The following is a 22,047-nucleotide window of genomic DNA, read 5'->3' on the forward strand; positions in this document are numbered from 1 at the left end:
AAGCTAAAGATAGGACCCCAATCCCTTCTGGCTTGTAGAGTTTCTGCTGAGAAATCTGCTGTTAGTTGGATAGGTTTTCCTTTATAGGTCACCTTATGCTTTTGTCTCACAGCTCTTAAACTTTAACTCATTTCTTCATGTAGACTTTAGATAGCCTGATGACTAGGTGCCTTGGTGATGATCTTTTTGCAATGAATTTCCCAGGAGTTCTTTGAGTTTTCTATATTTGGATATATAGATCTCTACAAAGGCCAAGGAAGTTTTCTCAATTATTCCCTCAAATAAGTTTTCTAAACATTTAGACTTCTCTTTTCCCTCAGGAATACCAATTATTCTTAGATTTGGCCATTTTACATGATCCCATATTTCTTAGACACTTTATTCATCTCTTGAGATTCTTTTTTCTTCATCTTTGACTGGGTTAATTCAACAACCTGATATTTGAGCTCTGAGATTCTTTCTTCTATTTGTTCTAGTCTATTGAAGAAACTTTTCCACTGTATTTTGCATTTCCCTAAGGGTGACTTTCATTTCCAGAAGTTCTGACTGGTTTTACTTCATGGTATCAATCTCTCTGGAAAATTTTCATTCATCTCCTAATTTTTTTTAAAAAAAATTTCTTTATGTTGGTTTTCACCTTTCTCTAGTATCTCCTTGAGTAATTTAATAAGCAACCTTCTAAATTCTTTATCTGGTATTTCAAAGACTTAATCTTGGTTTGGATCCATTGCTGAGAGCTAGTGTGATTTCTTGGGGATGTTATATAACCTCGTTTTGTCATATTTACCAGAATTACCTTTCTGGTTCCTTCTCATTTGGGTGGACCATTTCTTCAAATTGTTCTCAAAATTTATTTTTGATTTGACTGTGCTTTTTCTTTAATTTCTTCTTTTTCCTCTTAAGGATCTGACTTTAATGTTTATAGTTTATTATAGCCTAATTTGATTCTTGATGCTTTTAGTGGTGAAGACTCTGTAGGAGTTCCTTAGTTAAAGAGAGTTTTTGTGCACTGGCTTTCCCAAGCTCTGGCTGCAGTAGTTATGCATTTGGCCTGTGGGCAAGTTCACTGTCTCCTGTAGGGTTGGAATGGCTAGGATCTCTTGAAGCTTATCTCATTCTCCCATGGTGTACACTTCTTTATTTATTTAATTTTTCCCAGTATTTTATTTACTAAGCTGATGATTCAGGCCAATAGGAGGGATATCCCTGGGGTAGGCATTTGTGGTAGCTAAAAAGATGGGTATATATAATACCTAATGCTGGGCAGAGGTCCCAGCCTTGATGAAGGTGCCTGGGGGAACTCTAAATTAAATGTGGTGAGGTTTTATCAGAGTGAAGGGTGGAAGCTACCTCAGCTCCACTGCCGGGCAAGCAGGAAAGCTATCCACCTTCTTGTCCCAGTATTCCAGCTATTCAGATGAGACAAGTACCTCTTTGCATCTGTAGGAATGTTGATATTCCAAGTAGAGAGGAGTTGTGACTCTGCAAGCCTGAATCTAAGAAGGGCTCCTCCTGTAGGGATGCAATCACCCTAAATTGTTCCTGGAAGGCCGTCTATACATGCATCTACACTGCATTCCTGTGGGAGAAGCCCCAGCTGTGTGTGCAGTGGTGTACCAGTGGGGAAAAAGGATCCCCTTTCCAAGCCCCTTTATGATCAGAGATGCTGCCTGATTGTTGGGGTAGAGGTGTAGACTTTCCTTACTGCACCCAGCACTGCAATTGTGTCTCTGCTACAAGAAACGTCCCACTAGTGGAAAAATCTGGGACTCAAGGCCTGCCATGCAGATTCTTTTTCCCATGAGATATTCCCTTGGTGTGATACTCTCCCCCTTCCCCTAGGAATGAGACTTCCTGAGACCCAGACCACAGTGATTGTTAGTGCTCTTCTGGGTCTAGATACCCAGTGTGACTACCACACTTTGAGCTGGTACAGGGGAATGTCTGCAAGGGATCCAGAAATGCGAACTAACTTCAAGTCTCCCAGCAGAGTATGCCAGCACCATCTCTGATGGAGATGGCAGGGGAGTTACATACACTTTGTGAGATTTCTTGGTTGGAGATGAGGCTTAGTGTGTTGGGTTTCTCAAATGATAGTTACAATTGCACTGAACTTGTCACATGGAGAGGCTCAGAACCTCTGGTTAGTCAGGGTGTTGTACGCAATGGTGATAGCTGAGGTCACATACTCATTTTCTCTTCCTGGGCACATTCTACCTAGAGGTGTTTAATGGCCCATGTTGGACGGCCTCCAGCCATGAGGTGGCATTTGCAAAACAGCACCCAGCTGCAGTAGTAGCAGTGGGATTTAAGCTTCCCATAAGTTGCTGAGGGAAAGTGTGTGTTTTTTTTTCCTCAGGTGATAGGCAGGGCTATAAAGTTCCCCAAAGTTTATGTCCTTTGTGTTAAGCTACCAGGATGGGTGGAGGGGCACAACCAAGCGAGGGCAGGGTTAGGCAGGTCTGTGCTCTGACTTTTCTTGAGCTGGGCTAGCTGTGGCCACTGTGAGTATTGGGAGGTGGTTCTCAGGCCACTGGGCTAATGTTCCAGAAGGGAGTATAACTGCCTCTACTGCACAGAAGAGTTCACAAAGGGAGTGGGGAGGAGCAGGCAGCAGTAAGCCTCACCCAGCTCCCATGCATTTGGCAAGGCTGATCTCACTCACTCAGTGCTCCACTAACAAAGGCGAAAGATGACTCGGATAAATAACAGTGACTAATGTGTTTAAGAAATTAGATGGCAAGATAGAGAATTTTACTCAGGAACTAAGGTCTATTAAAATCATACATAGGTAAATTGCCAAACTAAGAAATATACAATAATTTAATTAAAAATTAATTACATGAGTGTAATAGCAGTTTGGAGACAGTTGAAGAGAGAATTACTGATCTTGAAAATAGGACACTAGAAAAATATCCAGGCTGAAGTATGTACTAAAAATGGAGGGGAAATAAAGAAAAGAGCTCTTAAGACATACAACTAAGAAAGTCTAATATATTCGTAGACGGAGTCTCAACAGGGGAAATGAGAGAGAATGGAGCATAAACAATATCTGAGGAGATAATGGTCAAATTTTTCAAAGTGGTAAAAAGCCATACACCCACAGACTTAAGCACTATGGATCCTAAAGAGACAAATATAAGGCACTTCATAGTAAAACTGCTAAAAATGAAAGACAACAGAAAAACCTTACAAGTAATCAGATAAAATGTGACACACTCCAAGACATACTCCTTTCAAAGAGACACAATAAAGCTACAGCTGACTTCTTGAGAGAAACAATAGAAGTCAGAAGCCAATGGATTATCATATTTAAAGCCTGAAAAAAATTAACTGCCAATCTAGAATTCTATAACCTGTAAAAATATTCTTCAAAAGTTTGGGTGAAAAAAGGACATTTCTGGACAAAGAAAAACTTACTCAAAAAAAAAAAAAATCAGCTAGGCCAAGCGCAGTGGCTCACGTGTGTAATCCCAGCACTTTGGGAGGTCAAAGCAGTCAGATTGTTTGAACCCAGGAATTTGAGACTGGCCTGAGCAACATAGTGAGACCCCATTTTTACAAAAAAAAAAAAACCAAAAGCAAAAATTAGCTGGGCATGGTGGCACGCACCTGTAGGCCCAGCTACTCCAGAGGCTGAGGTGGGAGGATCACTTGAGCCCCATAGGTTGAGGCTGCAGTGAGCTGTGATTGCACCACCACACTCCAGCCTGGGTGACAGAGTGAAACCCTGTCTTAAAAAAAATAATAACTAGAAGACACTATAAATGAAGTACAAAAGATACTTTTTCAGATAGAGGAAAAATGATTCTATATAAAGATGCGTTTTGTAGTAGCTGGGATATCTACTAACATAAATTAAAATAAATAAGGTAATAGATGGAAAATGGTATACTCACATGAATTTTGATTTAAAAAGATAAAGCAAAAATATAAAATTGAATACAAACTACTGAGAAAAATAGAAAACAATTATAGAGATGGTAGCAATAGGCTGGGCACGGTGACTTATACCTGTTATCCCAGCACTTTGGGAGGCCACAGTGGGGAGATCACTTGAGGCCAGAAGTTTGAGACCAGCCTGGCCAACATGATGAAACCCTGTCTCTACTAAAAACACAAAAATTAGCTGGGCATGGTTGTACACACCTGTAATCCCAGCTACTTGTGAGGCTGAGGCACCGGAATTGCTTGAACCCAGGAGGTGGAGGTTGCACTGAGCCTGGATTGCACCACTGCACTGCAGCCTGGGAGACAGAGTGAGACTCTGTCAATTAAAAAAAAAAGATAATAACCCTAAGTCCAACTTAACTTTAATAACATTAGATATAAACGTATTAAATACTTCAATTAAGAGACTCCTGTCAACTGGGTGCAGTGGCTCACACCTGTAATCCCAGCACTTTGGGAGGCTGAGGTAAGAGGATTGCTTGAGTCTGGGAGGCCAAGGTTGCAGTGAGCCATAATCGCGCCACTGCTCTCCAGTCTAGGGTGACAGAGATAGATCCCATAAAGAAGAAAGAAAGAAAAAGAAGAAAGAAAGAAAGAAAGAGAGAGAGAGAGAGAGAGAGAGAAAGGAAGAAAGAAAGAAAGAAAGAAAGGAAGGAAGGAAGGAAGGAAGGAAGGAAGGAAGGAAGGAAGGAAGGAAGGAAGGAAGGAAGGAAGGAAGGGAGAGATTGCCATAAGATTGAATTTAAACCTAAAAATCACATGCCACTTAGAAGTGTCATATTAAACATAGGACAGTGATGGAGCATATAAAAGCATGGAAATAAATATAACATACAAATACTAATCAGAAGAATACTGCTAATATCAGACAAAAGAAACTTAAAGGCAAGAAGCATTTGGAGAAATAAAATATATATTTCAAAATGCTGAAGGGTCAATTGATTATGAATATTCTAATGTTCTAATTTTCATGAGCCTAGTAATATAGACTAAAAATATGTATAATAAAAGGAAAACCAGATAATATCACAACCATAGTAGAGGACTTTAACACATTTTTTCAGGAATCAAATGAATAATCAGGAAAAAATGTATCAGTAAAGATAATAAAGATCTAACCGTATGATTAACAATTGCTCAGAATATACTTTCTGACCACAGTGGAATAAAATTCAAAATAAATAATGAAAAGATAATAAAATCCCCAAATATCTGGAAATGAATCAGTATACTTCAACCCACATACAAAAGAAAAACAATGTAAATGAGAAAATATTTTGAATTAAATTATTATGAAATTTGACAAATCAAAACTCATGGAATGCAGGAAAAGCTATGCTTAAACTAATGCTAATATAGCTTTAGGTGCATATATTAAAATATATTTTAAAACACAATATCTAAGTAATAATTTAAAGAAGTTAGAAAAATGATAGTAAATGAAAGCCAAAGAGAGTGGAAGGCAGGCAGAAACATAATAGCAGAAATTAATAACAGAGAAAACAAATGCACACTAGAGAAAATCAACACAGCCAAAAATTGGTCCATTGTAAAGATCAGTAAATCTTTAGCAGGATTAATTGAAAGAGACTGAGGCAAAACCAGAGAGAGAGCGTGAGAGAGAGAGAGGGAGAGAGAAAACGCACGAGCACATAAACATCAATTTCAAGAATGAAAAAGGGACATAACTATAGAATCTGCAGACACTAAAAAGCTCATCAGAGGGGATTATAAACAACTCTATAGCAACAGACTTGAAAATTTACATGTCATATACAAATTCCTAGAAGAAATATATAAATTTCTAGAAAAACTAATACAAGAAGAAATTTTAAAAATCTAAAGTCCTCAATCTATTAAAGAAATTGAATCTACAATTAAAATTCTTTTAATAAAAAAACTTTAGGCTCAGATAGCTTTCCTGTCTGTGAACTCATCTAAACGGTTAAAAAATAAATGTTGTGAATCTTACATAACACCTCTTGGTGATAATGGTGATAATGGAGAAAGAGGGAATATCAAAACAAGATGAAGACATTACAAGAAGGAAAATTACAGATCAGCTTCTCCTATGAACATATTTGAAACAGTCCTCAATAAAACATAGGGAGTTCTCACTAGGCATGGTAGTCAGGGGCTATAAAATTGATGATGCAAGCTGAAGCCATGCAAACTGAGCTTAATAATCAATGGGGAAAATTGTAATTCTTTTCTCATGACCTTCACAAATTTTGGTCAAAATATTAACAACTCTTTTACTGTCCATCATAAATACTTAGGGAAAATTTAAAACTAGTGAAAGTAATATTTAATTAGTATGCTGTCGTTTATAACATTTAATACATTGAGATAAGGTGTTTTATTTCTTTGTTAAAAAAAAAAAAACAACTTATCAAGAGTTGTCCAAGGAGTGTTTGCTTTCTTTTTGTCCTACAACTGTGAAATGAAGAGAGCATCTTTTCCATTCCTTGGTAAACTGTCATATTCCTAAATTTAAGTTAGATTCACTTCTAACATTTTATCCTTTGCACTTACGATGTTGTGAAATATCTCTGAGAGTTTCTTTAATGTGAAGTTTTTTTTTTTTTTTTCCGCCAGTATCACTTTCTGTGGGACATCTTCATGCCGTTCGCAACAATCCCTTTCTTCATTTACATCAAAGAGCTTGTAGTCACTAAGTTCCCTGGTTGCACGTCTAGAATCTTGAATGGAAGTAGGGTCAACATTTCTATGGTTGGCTATTTTTTCTTTGAATATGTTTACATTTCATTAGAATTTCACTGTTTCACTGTCATGTCTTAGGAGTAACACTCAATAAGCTTACCTGTAAACGCTGGATTAGTAAGACAAGTTTCAACTTGCTCCTGTTATGCACAACCAACATCCTTTTAACATAATCATGGTTTCCTCTACAGAATTTTATCATTACAAAGTAATTAAAATTTCTATCATCCAATCTTATGTTTATATATTATTGTTGTTACATATGTTTATCCAATCTTATGTTTATATATTATTGTGATATATGCTTACATATTGAAAAAAGTGTGTTCAGTAGCTAAGAATTATACTTGAAAATAATGGGTAGTCTTTAAAATATTTTTATTAAGTATGCCAAGATATATATGGCGAATAAAATGATTTTTAAAATAAAATGATTTTTAAAAAATGATTTTTTCCAGTAAAAATGGAAAACATGCCCAAGATATAAAAAACAGAATCTGCGTGTGAATGTATGCATGTGTGTATACAATTTCTAAAAATCCAGTGTATACAACCTCCCCTTATAGATGAAATAGAGCACAAATTTTAGCCCATTGTCCTTAAAAAAAAAAAAAGAAGACCCTGACTGGGCACAGTGGCTCACGCCTGTAATCCCCACACTTTGGGAGGCCGACGTGAGTGGATCACAGGGTCAGGAGTTTGAGACCAGCCTGGCCAACATAGTGAAACCCCGTCTCTACTAAAAATACAAAAGTAAGCTGGGTTCGGTGGTGCACACCTGTAGTTCCAGCTACTCGGGAAGCTGAGGCAAGAGAATCACTTGAACCCTGAGGCAGAGGTTACAGTGAGCCAAGATCGCGCCACTGCACTCCAGCTTGGGTGACAGAGCGAGACTTCATCTCAATAAATAAATAAGTAATAAATAAATAAATAAACAAAAGACTCCTGATGAATGAAGAAGGCAGTCATTCAAATCTATGCCGAGACCAAAAAAAAAAAGGCGGGGTGGGGAAGGCTGGGTGCAGTGGCTCATGCCTATAATCCCAGCACTTTGGGAGGCCGAGGAGGATGGATTAGCTGAGCTGAAGAGTTCAAGAACAGCCTGGGCAACACAGTGCAACTTCGTCTCTACTAAACTACAAAAAATTAGCTGAGTGTGGCATTGCGAGCCTATAATCCCAGTTACTCAGGAGACTGAGACAGGAGAATCGCTTGAACCCAGGAGGCAGAGATGGCAGTGAGCAGAGATCACGCCATTGCACTCCAGACTGGGTGACAGAGGGAGACGCCATCTCAAAAAAAAAAAAAAAAAGGGAAAAAAAGGAAGGCCATGGATATGGGATATTATGATCAGATTTACAGGCTGAAGAAAAATAAAAGAAAATATTAAATAATTGTTTAATATCACTGTAAGAACATTATTATTTTCATTATTTTGTCTCATCCATGTCAGAACCAAAGCAAATAAACTTTGTAATAATGGGGATTAGTCCCATAGTACAGAGGTCCCCAACCTTTAGTGGCACCAGGAACTGGTCTCATGGAAGACAATTTTTCCACAGACCGGGGTGGGGGAATGGTTTTGGGATGATTCAAGCACATTACATTTATTGTGCACTTTATTTCTATTATTATTACATTGTAATAGATAATGAAATAACTATGCAACTCCCCATAACGTAGAATCAGTGGGAGCCCTGAGCTTGTTTTCCTACAACTAGACAGTCCCATCTGGGGGTGATGGGAGACAGTGACAGATCGTCAGGCGTTAGATTCTCATAAGGAGCACGCACCCTAGATCCCTCACACATGCAGGTCAAACAGTGTTCGTGCTCCTAGGAGAATCTAATGCTGCAGCTGATCTGACAGGAGGTGGAGCTCAGGTGGTCATGTGAGCAATGGAGAGCAGCTGTGAATGCAGATAAAGCTTTGCTCCCTCGCCTGCCCTCTGCTCACCTGCAGTTATGCAGCCCAGTTCCTAACAGTCTACAGATCGGTCTGTGGCATAGGTGTTGGGGACTCCAGACATACAAGGAAGAGCCACTTTGGTTGACAAAAGGCTAAACTAGAAAGCAGGTGCTAACCACGGCCTGCCAATTTCATGGGATGGAATGAACCCCGCCTGCACTTCTCCAACACACGGTGGTCTGGGTCCACAGGCAGCCGTGTGCTCCACCTAAGGCCGACTGCTCCCCCCACTGCACACTCTTCTGACATAAATGCCATATCTGATAACAAAGACCTGTGCTGCGAGGATATGTTTAAATTAAAGAGCACAGTAAATGCATGAATAAATACAAGCATATGGGTGTAAACTTCTTATACATGATGCAGAAACGAGCAAGTGCGTTCTGAGCATCTTGGAAGAGATTTCATCTTTCACAGTATGCAAATGCATTTTGCTATGACATTTTCTATTTTTGTAAGGATGATCTTCATTACTACATTTATGATATGAACTACAAAATTGTGTATCTGGTTGAACAAGAACATATACATAATTACTCTGTGGAGATATTTTCAAAAGTGTCAAACTATGAATTAAAACACTGGCACTTTTTTTAAGGCTTCTTACATGGTTCCAAAACATGCCATTTACAGAATGAAGGCTTGGTAAGATGGATGAGAACATTTGTATGGAACAGTTTCTAAAACATCAGTGATTTATTTTATTTAAAGCAAGCTTGAGCTCTGGTTATATTACATAGAAATTCTTCTTATGAGGGAGAAACATGTAGCTGTACAATGAAAACCAAAGTAATTCAACTGCCCTCTCTTTTCTGAGGAAAAGGCCTTGTGTGGCTGAGATGAAATCCACAATTCTTCGAAGACAACACAAGCAAGAGCTCCATCTCTGCCTAAAGTGAGCAGTTCAGCACTGCTCACTGACCTCCCGGCCCTTTTGTTCAATGACTGCCAAGCACTCTCTCCTTCTCTTACGAAAAGTCCGATGGGTAACTGGAGATGGCACAGTCCAGCACAGTGTGCTAATTCACTGGACTTCTACCAGGTCAGTAGAAAGTTCAGCAATGTTCCTTTCCTCTAGAAGGCAGACAGATCTCCTACATCTTCCGGGAGACACAAATGTACAGAGCTACCAAGGCTGCAGGCGGGACACTAGTAAGAAACTATCAGTGTTTGCATCTGACTAAATCAAAACAGAACCCAGGGAAAACTGATTCCTTAGCTTGCTACAATATAATCTAACCTCAAAATTCTGTCTATATCGAGCCTTCACTGGGAAGAAACGTAGCTAAAAGAACACATGCAATTCTTCTTCCTGGACTCCAACAGATTCCTCAGCTCTGATGGTTCAATATTTTGCCTAATACCCTTCTAGCCTTTCTCACTAATGAGGTGCATCTCACAGTCTCCCACCTTCACAAGTGCAGTGAGACACTCCTGGTTTCCCTCCATGGCCTCTGCAGATGGCAGAGGGGGATTCAACCACTGAACCTCTAACTTCTACAGCTTTACACGTTTCCTATCGTGAGTGGAGCCCATAGAGATCATAGAGTCCAGCCCTTTAACTTTTAAAATGAGAAAATGAACATTTGAGGAGTGAAGTGAAGGGACTCACTCGCAGGGCGCGAACTAGAACACAAGTCTCTCTTGACTCTAGTTAGGCTTTTTCCACTATTCCCTGCTGGAATGCTAAAACCAAACAGTCAAACAAATAAGACATTCTGCACAACAAAAAGTATATTCTGTGTTTTTGCTAGTGTTTTTGTGTTTACCTCTGAAGAGATTATCCAAGTCAATATCTTCTTTTCCTTTGATTTTCAAACACTTTGCCTGCTGTACAAGTCTGGGCAAAGAACAGAAATAAAATCTAGATTCATTATCCTGTGAGGTAGGAAGAAATCATGATAGCAGCACAAATTTAAATAGAAACTGCAGGGTAAACAATAGTGAATTGGCAGGTATTTTGCTGCACAGAGCCTTGTTAGAATTTTAAGTTTAAGATTTTAAAAACACACTTCTGTTCAGAAACTCTGACTTTGAACCCTGAAGTTTAAAAAGCTTTCCCCCCCTCATTCTATTACAGCAAAAAGTTTCGAAAACTCTCTGGAGAATAATCTCTTCAGATTCTGAGGAGGAGTTGGCAGGATGGTGGGTGATGGGATGGTAGGTAAGTAAATAATAATTGCTACTGATGACTTTGGGGCTCATTATTTTAATCAGAAGATTATAGACACTGTGCTCAAACAACTGTACAAAGTAATTTAGTTACATTGCTGAATGTCAGGGAATTAATTAACTTTTAAGATGCTGTGGTATGTACTAAGGCCTAATTTTGTTATTCTTTTATCATGGAACTTCATTAAAACTTGAGGCTCAGACTTTATAATGAATATGGAAGTTTCTACAATAAAACTTTTCCAGGGTTGCTAATTAGTCAGTAATTAATTTTAGGTAGATAAGCTTGTTAGGTAATCAAGTAATTTATTTGTATATATTTTAATGAAATTTATATCTTGCTTTGCACATGTATTTTCTTACTTTTTCTTACTGTATTTGAACAGAAAGTCTCTCATTTCATTTTCACTGACAAGCATTTGAGTTGGTCATGGAAGTACTGTTTTAATTTCTGTGTTAGATGAGGAAACTGATTCAGTTACCAAAACCCTACGTAGAAACCTAAATGACTTACAGAATTGGAGATAATTGTATCTATGTTTATTTATAAGTTTACACAAGTATATCATGGCAGAAAGGTTCTATCAGTTAGATACCTCTTACTCATCAAGGCTTTTTATCAAAAAGACAAGAAACTGAGAAAATTTCTGCTGAAGTCCCAACTTTGGACTTTACCATAGGTCCTACAAGGCTACTGTGGAGCATACTAAACATATGTACTTAATCACCTGGGGGGCAATGCAGAGACAGCACATTCAGTGTGCAACAACCTGAGTTCACACCTAGGACACAGCCCCTAGGTTTGTGATCCAGAGTGAACATTTAAATGCTCAATCTTAGCTTCCAATCTGTTAAATGGACACAGTACCTGCCTCACTGGGTTGTTCAGAGCAACTAGTGAAATAGTATGTTAAAAACCAGTGTAAAAACGCTTATGCATCATGGACATGCATAAAAATGTGTGTAATATTCTCATAAATTCAATATGTATAATTTTAATTATATTCAACATATGTATCATCGGGATTTGTTTACATTCTTTTTTTGCCTATATCATGCTTTGATATTTGCATTCTTGTAGGAGAGAATATAAACTACAGAAAGGTGGCTTAAATGTAAGCAGTGAGTGTCTGGTAGAGTGCACAGGTCAAACAGGATGCTGGGAAGCACAGCACGTGTGCTAAGTAGTGCAGTGCAGCCATTTTGCAAAGAATAATTTGGGGCAGGGGAAAGAACAATTTCAGCTCTGCTTACATGATTTTTGGCAAATCTTTAGGTATTTCCCCCTCAATTTTACAAATTTTATGAATCTTCAGGTTGATTTTCAAGCCATCTTAAAGCACCCTTCTGCAATATATGCTAATCAAGATCTTGCTTCTATCTCACAAAGTTAAAAAACAGAAGCCAGTCTGCCACATATAAAACTTTGATGGGTATTTTAAAGAACATTTTAAAATAAATCAAATAAATTTTTTTGTTTTTTTTGTTTTTTTTTTCTAATGTGAAGTTCTTCAATTGGTCCTGGGTATATTTCAGTACAGTCTTGCTTTCAAATGATCACATCAGTAGGGAGATACGCCAGGCCAAACCCTGTGAGCAGTTCAGATCCAGTTAGCATTTCCTGGGAACTCCCAGGAGGTAGGCACCTACTAAGGACTCCTAGTCTTTTCATTTCCCATTTCGTTCTCACAAAAACTCTACAAGGTTGGGATAGTATTCTTGTTTTATAAATTGAAAGACTGGTCTCAGAGACATTCAACAACCTGCCCCATCTTGGGCACAAAGTAGGTCGATAATGGAGCCAAAATCAGGTCTTAATGGAGCCAAAATGAAGTCCAATCTCAAGTCTTTGGACTCCAAACCCAGGTTTCCTCCTGCTTTACACATCACCTTCCAATAACGTACAGTTTACTGGTTATTTATGGAAGGCATGGATAAAGGGAAGTCACAGGCAGAGACTTGACTGTTGCTGGGCCAGTGGGGTCTTAGAGAATGAAGATGGGGGTAACTGATGGGTTTCTAAAGGTCTTGAGAATTAGGGTGGAACAGAACGAGCAGAAGTAACATGGGATGGGGAAGTGTTCTGAGAACCCGAATAAGCTAATCGACTTATTTGGCTGAAGCCCCATGCAACGAAAGGTAGCTTGACAGAACAAGCTGAAAGCAGCCATGGAGGGCCTTGCATGGGTTCTCGCGAGGATGTGGACTTCATCTTGTGGGCAGTGGGAAAAGTCACAGAGGAGTCTGCGTCTCAAAAGAATCCACTGCATATAGACAGTAGATGTGTCTGAAAATGAGTAGGCCGGTCACGAGCCAAAGATTAATATTTCATTTATGTTTTGGCTAAAATAGTCTCAATCTCTGTCTAAATCTCCAGGGATGTACTACTGTTGCACCAATTATTCCTCCTGAAGCCTGGCCCATAGCTTTTACATAGTCATAATAGCTCCGGGCATCCTAAACAATCTTCAATATATTTTATTAATAGCATTGCTGTTGCTGTTGCAAGTGTCAAGAGACCTGTGTGTATCTGTTTATACCTGATTTATTACATAAAGAGGTGCATATGACCTAAAGGCAAAAGCTGTCACTGTTACCCAAGAGTCTTTGCTATCCATTGTTTTTCAACGTGCTCTTTCCTTAGGATTTTCTACTTCCGGTTGGAAGAAAGGGCCTGCATCTTCTCTTACCCTATTACTAGGCTTCCATTCCTCTTAACAAGACAATACTGTGCCCATTAAGTGGTAGGCCCTGAAACAGATGCCTAACATGAAGGAGGAAATATTAATCCTCTATTTATGTGTTCAAAAAGACAGGTTAAGAAGCTTGCTCAAAGTCACATAATAAGTAGAAGAACTAGGATTTGAACTTAATTCAGGTTAGTCTAACTGTACCTAGACACCTTCTAGAACAAGAGTTAGTAAACCATGCCCCATAAGTCAAATCCTGCCCATTGCTTTTTTTTGTAAACAAAGTTTCACTAGAACACAGCCACGCTCACTTCTCTACTTACTGTCTAGGGCTGCTTTCACTACGAGGGCTAAACTGAGTAGTTGTAGCAGAGACCTTTATAGCTGGCCACACCTAAAATATTTACCATCTGGCTCTTTAGAAAAAAAAAAGCTCACTGACCCCTGTTCTAGAAGTTAAAAATATTTTTAAAAGGTCCATAAGTTCAAAAACACACACATAGCATGCGATTGTCTTATCTGGGAAGCTGCTCCCCAAACTGCCACAATAACTGTGTTTAGTTATAACTTAAGGCTTAAAAGGCAGACACTGGTCTCTGACTCTTCTATTTTTAGGCAAATTCTCCAAACTCAATCAACATTTCTCTGAGATTTTCCTGCCTGCAGCTGTTGCATTCTGCCGAGATGATTTCTGCCACCAAAAGACTCATGACTTATTAGGGGTTGTAGACTTGTGCAAGGGCAGATTCTGCACAGAGCAGACTGAGAAAGGGCTACATCAGAGAGACAGAGGATGTGCTATTGGATCACACAACAGGAGGACATTTTCTGCATACAAGGTGGAAGATAGTAGAAAAAGCCTTCAGGAGATGAGTTTGAACTTGGCCTCAAAACAAATTTTATTGTAGGAAACACAGAGAGGGCCACTGCAGAAGTAGGGCGAGTGGGGGTAAGGAGAATTAGCGATGGGGTGTGGTGTGCAATGAGTTAAGACATGGAGCTGGGACAAATTATGGGGCCTGCACAAGCTTTCCATGTTCCCATGCATGTGTGTAAGTTTGAATATGCGAATTTATTTATTCTCAGTCAGGCAAAATGGACCAAGGACCTGTGAGATTCTATCAATCTAAGGATTCATACGATATGTTTAGTTTGTAAATAAAAAGTAATGAACCCTTCTAAAATATAGCAGTAAAAAGCATCAGCAAATAATAAGATCCATAATATTCATATGAAAATGTTTACTGCAGCATTATTTACAAGAGGAGAAATACTGGAAACCATGGTCCTTAAGGGAATGGTTGAATGAGTTACGGTACGCCTACACTATGGAATACAATGCAGTTGTTAAAACTAACGCATTGGGTCTGTTTGTGTTGATGTGACAATTTACCCATGACATATTGTTAAATGAAATAAAACACATTGCAGATTAACAAAATGTTAATATAAATTATTTTAAAAGAGTGAATGTACGTTGATATGGTTAGGCTTTGCGTTCCCATCCAAATCTCATCTTGAATCGTAATCCTTATAATCCCCATGTGTCAAGGGAGAGACCAGGTGCAGGTAATATCTAAACCATGGGGGCAGTTTCCCCATGCTGTTCTTATGGTAGTGAGTACTCATAAGATCTGATGGTCTTATTAGTGTTTGGTACTTCCTCCTGTGTTATTCTTCTTCCTGCCACTCTGTGAAGAAGGTGCCTTGCTTCCCCTTCACCTTCCACCATGATTGTAAGTTTCCTGAGGCCTCTCTAGCCACGCTGAACTGTGAGTCAATTAAACCTCTTTCCTTTATAAAGTATCCAGTCTCAGGCAGTTTTTTATAACAATATGGAAATGGACCAATACATGCAGATGTAGATACATACACATGTGCATACATGAACATCAAAAGGATACAGAGAGCAGGTGGCAATCTGTTAACCCTAGTGACCTAAGCATGCAGCATCAGAGTTAGGAGTGGAGAATGAGAAATTCTTAATTTCTTAAAACTTCTACATTACTGGAATTATTAAGGTGGACATTTTCTTATATTTTTCCAAACATCTATATGTTATGCTGCTTGGTAGAAAAAGGTGTGGATATTATTAATGTTTTTAATTTTTATTTTTTTCTTTCTACTCAACTGTCTCTTTTCCCATAAGTACTGCTGTGATAATGAGAAAAAAGATCATGTTAAAGTCCCACCTTTACTCTTTACAATGAGTGAGAAATAATTATTTTAAAGCCAGGTTAAGTATATAGATAATAAAATGCTCGCTGGTGCTCAAGCAGCAAGGTTTTATTTTTCTGGGGTGTGGAAACACTAATATTTCCTCTATGCAAGGAACTGTGGACATTGTAGGACACACTGTTCTGTGGCATTTAGTCACTGAGAGCCTGAGCCAAGGCAGGATTCCAGAAATTCAGAGATTTAGAATAAATTTTACAATTCTTTATGAGAATCAGCTTGGAAAAATATTTTGAAGACATGGCAAGGCATCCATGGGTTATTTCATAATGTTTCAGCATAACTGTACATTCATTTAAGAAATATAAGACTCTAGAGACTTTAGTGAGGCACCCACAAAGTGAGGCAGGTGGAGCCTGGCAAGGGCTGGGCCCTTCCATCTCATCCCAGACCCTCGCCATGCTCCTGAGCTGATCTGGGCACAACTCATTTCATTTTCAATATGCACAATATTCAACAGAACCTTTTTTCCCTTAGTGGCTGGGCCCTTTATGATAGGTGATTACTGAAATCATTTTGAGTATCACCCTTTCAACTGCACGTTACTTCCCTACGGCACCTGTCAACCATCTGTGATTTTCTCTTCATTTATGGTTTGCTTTCTTTCTTCCCCTTCCATCTCCCCTACCTGAAAATCGGCTCCACGCAAAGATGGAACTGTTTAACCTAACACACCACTTGGCAACAGCAGCAGCTCCACACATATTTGTGGAGTGAATGAATATTAATGCCATGAGCGAATCAGCATGCCCACTGCCAAGTCTGCACAGACAGGAATCATCCCACCTAAGTTCAGATCCTTGTCCTGCCACTTACTTGTTTGGGTGATTTTCTTATCACCAAGGAAAAGCTTGATAAGAACAAGAATTTTTGTCTATTTTGTTCCCTGCTCTATTACTAGAGTTTGGAACAGTATTTTCTAAATATTTATTCAACAGATAAATTTGAAAGAATGAATATGTCTAATTTCAGGAACTGGCTATGGTCACGGTGCTGAATTCAACAAGGTAAGTGTTAGTCAGCTAACTATAGACCAAAACCGAATTCCATTCTGACTGCATCTTAATTCTGGGGCAGGTGGTGGTATGGAACAGTGAGGAGAGCGATGAGTTGGGAGTCAGAGGGCTTGAAGGGGCCACCATCAACAGTGCTGATGAAATAGCAAAATTCTTTGGCATTGGTGTTCTTGTTTCCACGTTGCAGAAGTTGAATTAATTTCTTGAGTCCTCCTTTCCCACTGTAGAGCTCCTAGGTTATCACGCCTGGCTAGAGGTTCCTCAGAGTCTGATTGGAGGTGGGGAACTGGAGGGGGCTTCTCTGAAAGGCCTTGGGGTTGCCTGTCCAGCCAAAATCCCCTATAGGGCAAGAAGAACTCTGGCTTGTAATGGTGTTTTGATCACTCTTTCTTGATTAAGGGGCTTAATTTAGTTATAGACACTGAGTATTATCTTAGACCAAATAAATAAAGGTCTAAATTCCTATGGTTGGTGTTGAGATGTGTGATACACACACCGCTAGAAATGGTCCCAACTGCAAGACTTTAAAATCAATGGTTTTCATAAAAATGGAGAAAAGATATGGAACTATAATTTCAATAGTCTCTTCTCTGTGCCAAGCCCATTCATATATCTATACCTATAGCAATGTTTCTATCTACCTACATCTATATTCCTATATTCAAAATCTTATGTCAGCCTCACATTTATGACCATTTTACAGGTGAAGGAATTGAGACTCTAAGAGAAAAACAAATGTATATAATGAAATCAATCAACTTCGGTACGCTAAAGACCTATAATGTGAACCATAAAGAAGGAAAAGCAAAAGGGTAAATTGGTTCTTCTCTTTAGCAGCCTATAGTCTTTTTGAGAAGATACGGCATACACAAAACAAAGTATTAAAAAGGTACATGCGGACACACAAACAAGCTGCTGGTGTGTGGTGTGGACCACAAGGACAGAGGAATGCTGAGAACAAGGATGGGACTGGCTCTTAGAGACTCAGCCTCTCAGGGCCAGCCACCATCCTTGGCACCTAGTAGGTTGCTCAAAATCCATTTAAATTGTTGAGTGCCTAGTATGTGTCAGGTATGACACTAAGTGTTAGAAATAGAGAGACACATAAAACACAATCTCCAACTTCAAGAAGCTCTTACAGGTTGGAACTGCCACAGAACTCCAAGAGAAAAGTGAGCCGTGGGAAAGGGAGGAGATACAGGCAGGAGTAAATGAGGTACCAAGAAAGGAAACAAAAGGCACAAGTGCAGGAATGAAAACGACACTGCAGGCGATGATGGGGAGTGAGTGGGGCCACTAAGTAGACTCCACCTCCCAAAGCAGAGAATTGAGAGAAAGTGAGAGTGAAGAGTGAGAAAGTGAAGGTAAGAAGCGAGAGAGTCTGGTGGATTAAAGAACCTATTTACTCACTTGGAAGGTGAATGTGTGGGACAACCAACTAACATTGTTATAATTCTGAGGGTGGGCATCATAGAAGGTACTTATGTTGCAGCTAATTTGCCTAGTGGAAATAAACTAGCTGGCTCATGGCAGTGCAGTTCATCATCAAGATCATTAAGGAACTATTCCACTACATGCCATCTTTTCTGATTACCACAACTTTTCCCAGGCATTTTCATTACCAATATTAGCCTTCAAAAAGTGCATGAAATTTATAATATGGCCGGCATCGGGAAAAACAAAGTGAGCTTTGTTAGGCATTTTCTTAGATTTTCTTAATAGCAATGATAGAATATGACAGGTATTTTAACAAACGGTGGTGCTATCAATTGTGTGAATTAGAATATATTAAACAATGCTTCTGGGAGGCAAAGGAAGTTATTAAAGAACACTTAGGAAGGTAAAAAAATGCCTGGAAAAAATGTCCCCCTCAGGCCTGGGGAAACCAGCTAATAGGCAATATGGGGAGTTGAGGGGAGGTGCATCCCAAAGTAATTTTCTTCATGATGAAAATGTTTTAACGATTCATTTTATTCTCTTATTGCAGGCAGGTAGAAGCCTTTAGTATATCATAATAAAATGTGCTCAAGATGGACATTTTGTATTATATATAGTATAAATAAGAAACATCAGTTTGGGGAAAACATGGTAAGATTCTTCCCTTCAGTAGTTCTATTTTCTTTTTATTATTATTATTATGCTTTAAGTTCTGGAGTATATGTGCAGAACATGCAGGTTCTATTTTCACAAAATAAGAAATAGATGCATCACAAGGTGACTCTGAGAATCCTAGACATCAGTAGAAAGTAGACTAAATATGAACCTAGCTGGGCTTTTTCAAAGCCTTAAGCTGTCATTCATTCACTAGTCTAATGTAGTTGAATTGCACGTGGGATTTTTTTCTACTTATCATCTGTATGACCTCAGACACTGCCTAACCTCTCTGAACTTCTAGGTGCCCATGTTATAAAATCTGAATAAGAAAACTTACCACATACAGGCTTGTTGGGAGGATGAAATAAAATTAATACTATGATGTACATAAATTGTTTAGTGTACCACTTCACAGCCCCAAGTAAGTATGTGCTATTAAGAGTAGATACTTACTATCATTGATATTTCTGGTGATATGATTATTAATTTACTGTTAATATGTTGTATTTAATCAGAAGACCTATGTTGCAGTCCCAGATAAGCTTACCAGCTTACTATTTCCTCATCTATAAATGGCAATATTATGACGAGAATAATGTCTGCTTTGCCTAAATTACAAAATTATGGGAAGCTCCAAAGGTTATGTATGTGCAAACTATAAATGGTTAAATGAATTAAGGTATTTTCTCCTCTACTATATATACCCAAATGAAAGAAACTCAAGGGTAAGCTACTCACCTCCATTTAATGCACCATTAATATACTACTACTCACTCTATTAGCACAAATAAAAAAGGAATATATACAGGTTTTCAGTAATGGTGACTTACTGTGATATTGTGAGTATGACTCTTTACAGTTAATATAACATCTATATCTTACTGTTATAGAGATAACTCTTGCAAACCTCTAGCAGTACATACATAAATCTCTCAAAATTAAAACATGACTCTCTACTAAAAAATGTGAACATAAATAGACTATTTCTGCCACTAAATCATGCAATGGAGCCATATATTTACTAACTATAACCTTGATACAAAGCTTAATATAAGAGCAAACATATTTTCTAAAAATAATCAAAAAATTGGGTTGCAGTTAAGGAAAAGAAAAAATTATCTAAATTGTTGGGTAATATCTAACTGAATTTGGAAGTTTATCAAAGTTAATTTTATATTTTTCACTTGAATTACAAGAAGTCTGGACATATATAAATATATGTGTGTATATATTATATATATATACACACACACACATATATCTCTTTCTGGTTTTTTTGTTTGTTTTTTGACAGGGTCTCACTCTGTCACCTAAGCTAGAATGCAATGGTGTGATCTTAGCTCACCGCAGCCTCTGCTTCCCAGGGTCAAGTGATCCTCCCACCTCAGCCCCCTGAGTAGCTGGAACTACAGGCACATGCCACCACACCCAGCTATTTTGTTGTTGTTGTTGTATTTTTCGCAGAGATGGGGTTTCATGATATTGCCCAGGCTGGAACTCTGGATAATCTAATGTGACAAATGTTGCTTGTATAAAAAGTTACAGAAGGCCTGTCCAGAGCTCAATGGCGGATGGCTTGACTGGAGGCCAGTGGAAATTACAGCTCTGATTTTCACCAATTTAACCCCCCACCCCTATTTTTGGACAGGAGCCAAGTAAAAGTTATTTCTTCTCAACATGCGGAAGAGGAGAGATAGAATTTAAATATTCTCCATCACCTGTATCTGATAGCTGGTGATTTCAAGAGCAAAGATTTGGGTTAGAGAAAAGGCAGCCTTGGGAAAGTACTACAAGTAAGCTGTGGAGAGAGTTAAAATATGTTTTATCTGTGCATAACTAACCTACATATCATTCCTTGTTGATTCCTTTGTTCTTTTTTTTCCCCTCGACCTGGAATTTAAGATTATGAACAGGATGCGATGGATATGAGGGTAAACTCAAAAGGGGAATGACTGCTAATACGATTTATCCAAACATTATTAGGATGATTGGTTAGGAAAAAAAGTGGACAGATATTGGAATGCAAGGATGGCTTTGGTCTTGAGATGTAAAAGCAAAAATAGGCTTGAGGATTCATGATGTGTATCATACACCTCCTGCCCCCACAGCTAATTACAGGTGACATAGGATTCGGTAGAACAGGACAGTCTGTGATTTGTCTGCCTGATTATCAACTAACATTCTCAACTCCTTCTTTCTATCTGTAGTAATTATTCCTATCTGATATATTTCAGTGTAAAGCCCCTTCATAAATGGTAAGGCACATAACAATTAGTTTAAAAGGCTAAACTCCTAAGAGGAGTTCAAGATAGGGGAGGCAACATATCTGTGTTTGCTAGAGGGAAAAACTTAGCTAACCTCTGAGAGCAATCTTTTTTTTTAAGGCAGTTCAAAGATCTGTTTCGTTTCTGTGATTTTTCACATTGAGGATGAATGTCTAAAATATTTACAAGAGAAACTGACTAGGTTTTTATTTGAAAAAAATACAACAGATTATAGCAAAAAGATTAAGGGCGAATGAATGTACTGGTCTCTATGATTCTGGAATAAATAAACACTGTTCCTTGGAAAACACTTAACAAAGAAAAAATTCTCTCTCAATCAGGAAATGGAAAGACATTCAAGCTCTCAACTACGTACACTTGTAAACAGTGTGGGTGTGAAACAGCAGTGAAGAACAATGAGACCCTGTGAAGTTTCAACAAGAGGAGTAGGTGTATAACAAATAATAAAAATGCAAGATACAGTTATAAAAATAGAGAAGTGTGTGTATCCATATGAAATAAAGCATGCAATAGAGAGAAGCACTAATCTACAATCATGTGCACAGAGATCAAATCAAAATATTCAAAATTTAACAAAAAATGAAATGTCACCCAAATTCTCTAAAATAACATGTGTATGAATAAAAAGAATATCCACAGTCCAGGATGTAAAACCCATGTGAAAAGTGTGCCCTATGAGCCAAATTCTCCAAACAAACTGGTGCCCCCTTGGAAGAGAAGAAGCACCTCCCCACCTGGGATGGAGGTGCAAATCAGCTGGCAGTGATTTCAGTGGAAACTCTGCACCCACAGAGAGGTCTGTGTGTCTTTGTTTTATACCTGCTGAATGCAAAGAGCAAGGCTCTGAGGTTTAGGAAAAGCAGTCGTCCCTTCAAATCTTGCACAGTCAGGGTCTAGGGTGCTCAACATCTT

The 22,047-nt window shown here is 38.5% G+C and overlaps 1 protein-coding gene across 16 annotated transcripts in view; it reads right to left on the reverse strand.

The window, feature by feature from the left end:
- Window positions 1–22,047, reverse strand: part of LOC105478848 (L3MBTL histone methyl-lysine binding protein 4) — a 448,884-nt gene that overhangs the window by 111,587 nt on the left and 315,250 nt on the right. For 13 of the 16 annotated variants that reach the window (XM_071085617.1, XM_011736550.3, XM_071085621.1 and 10 more), the window contains one exon: window positions 10,413–10,483. The exons of 2 other annotated variants lie outside the window; for them this stretch is intronic. In XM_071085617.1, coding sequence (XP_070941718.1) covers window positions 10,413–10,483 — 71 coding nt within the window. Of the gene's footprint in view, window positions 1–4,646; window positions 9,744–10,412; window positions 10,484–22,047 lie in introns of those variants that run through there. One more of the 16 variants, XM_071085623.1, reaches the window with a different exon arrangement.

The sequence above is a fragment of the Macaca nemestrina genome, chromosome 19 (genome assembly GCF_043159975.1).
Source record: "Macaca nemestrina isolate mMacNem1 chromosome 19, mMacNem.hap1, whole genome shotgun sequence".
Classification (NCBI taxonomy): domain Eukaryota; kingdom Metazoa; phylum Chordata; class Mammalia; order Primates; family Cercopithecidae; genus Macaca; species Macaca nemestrina.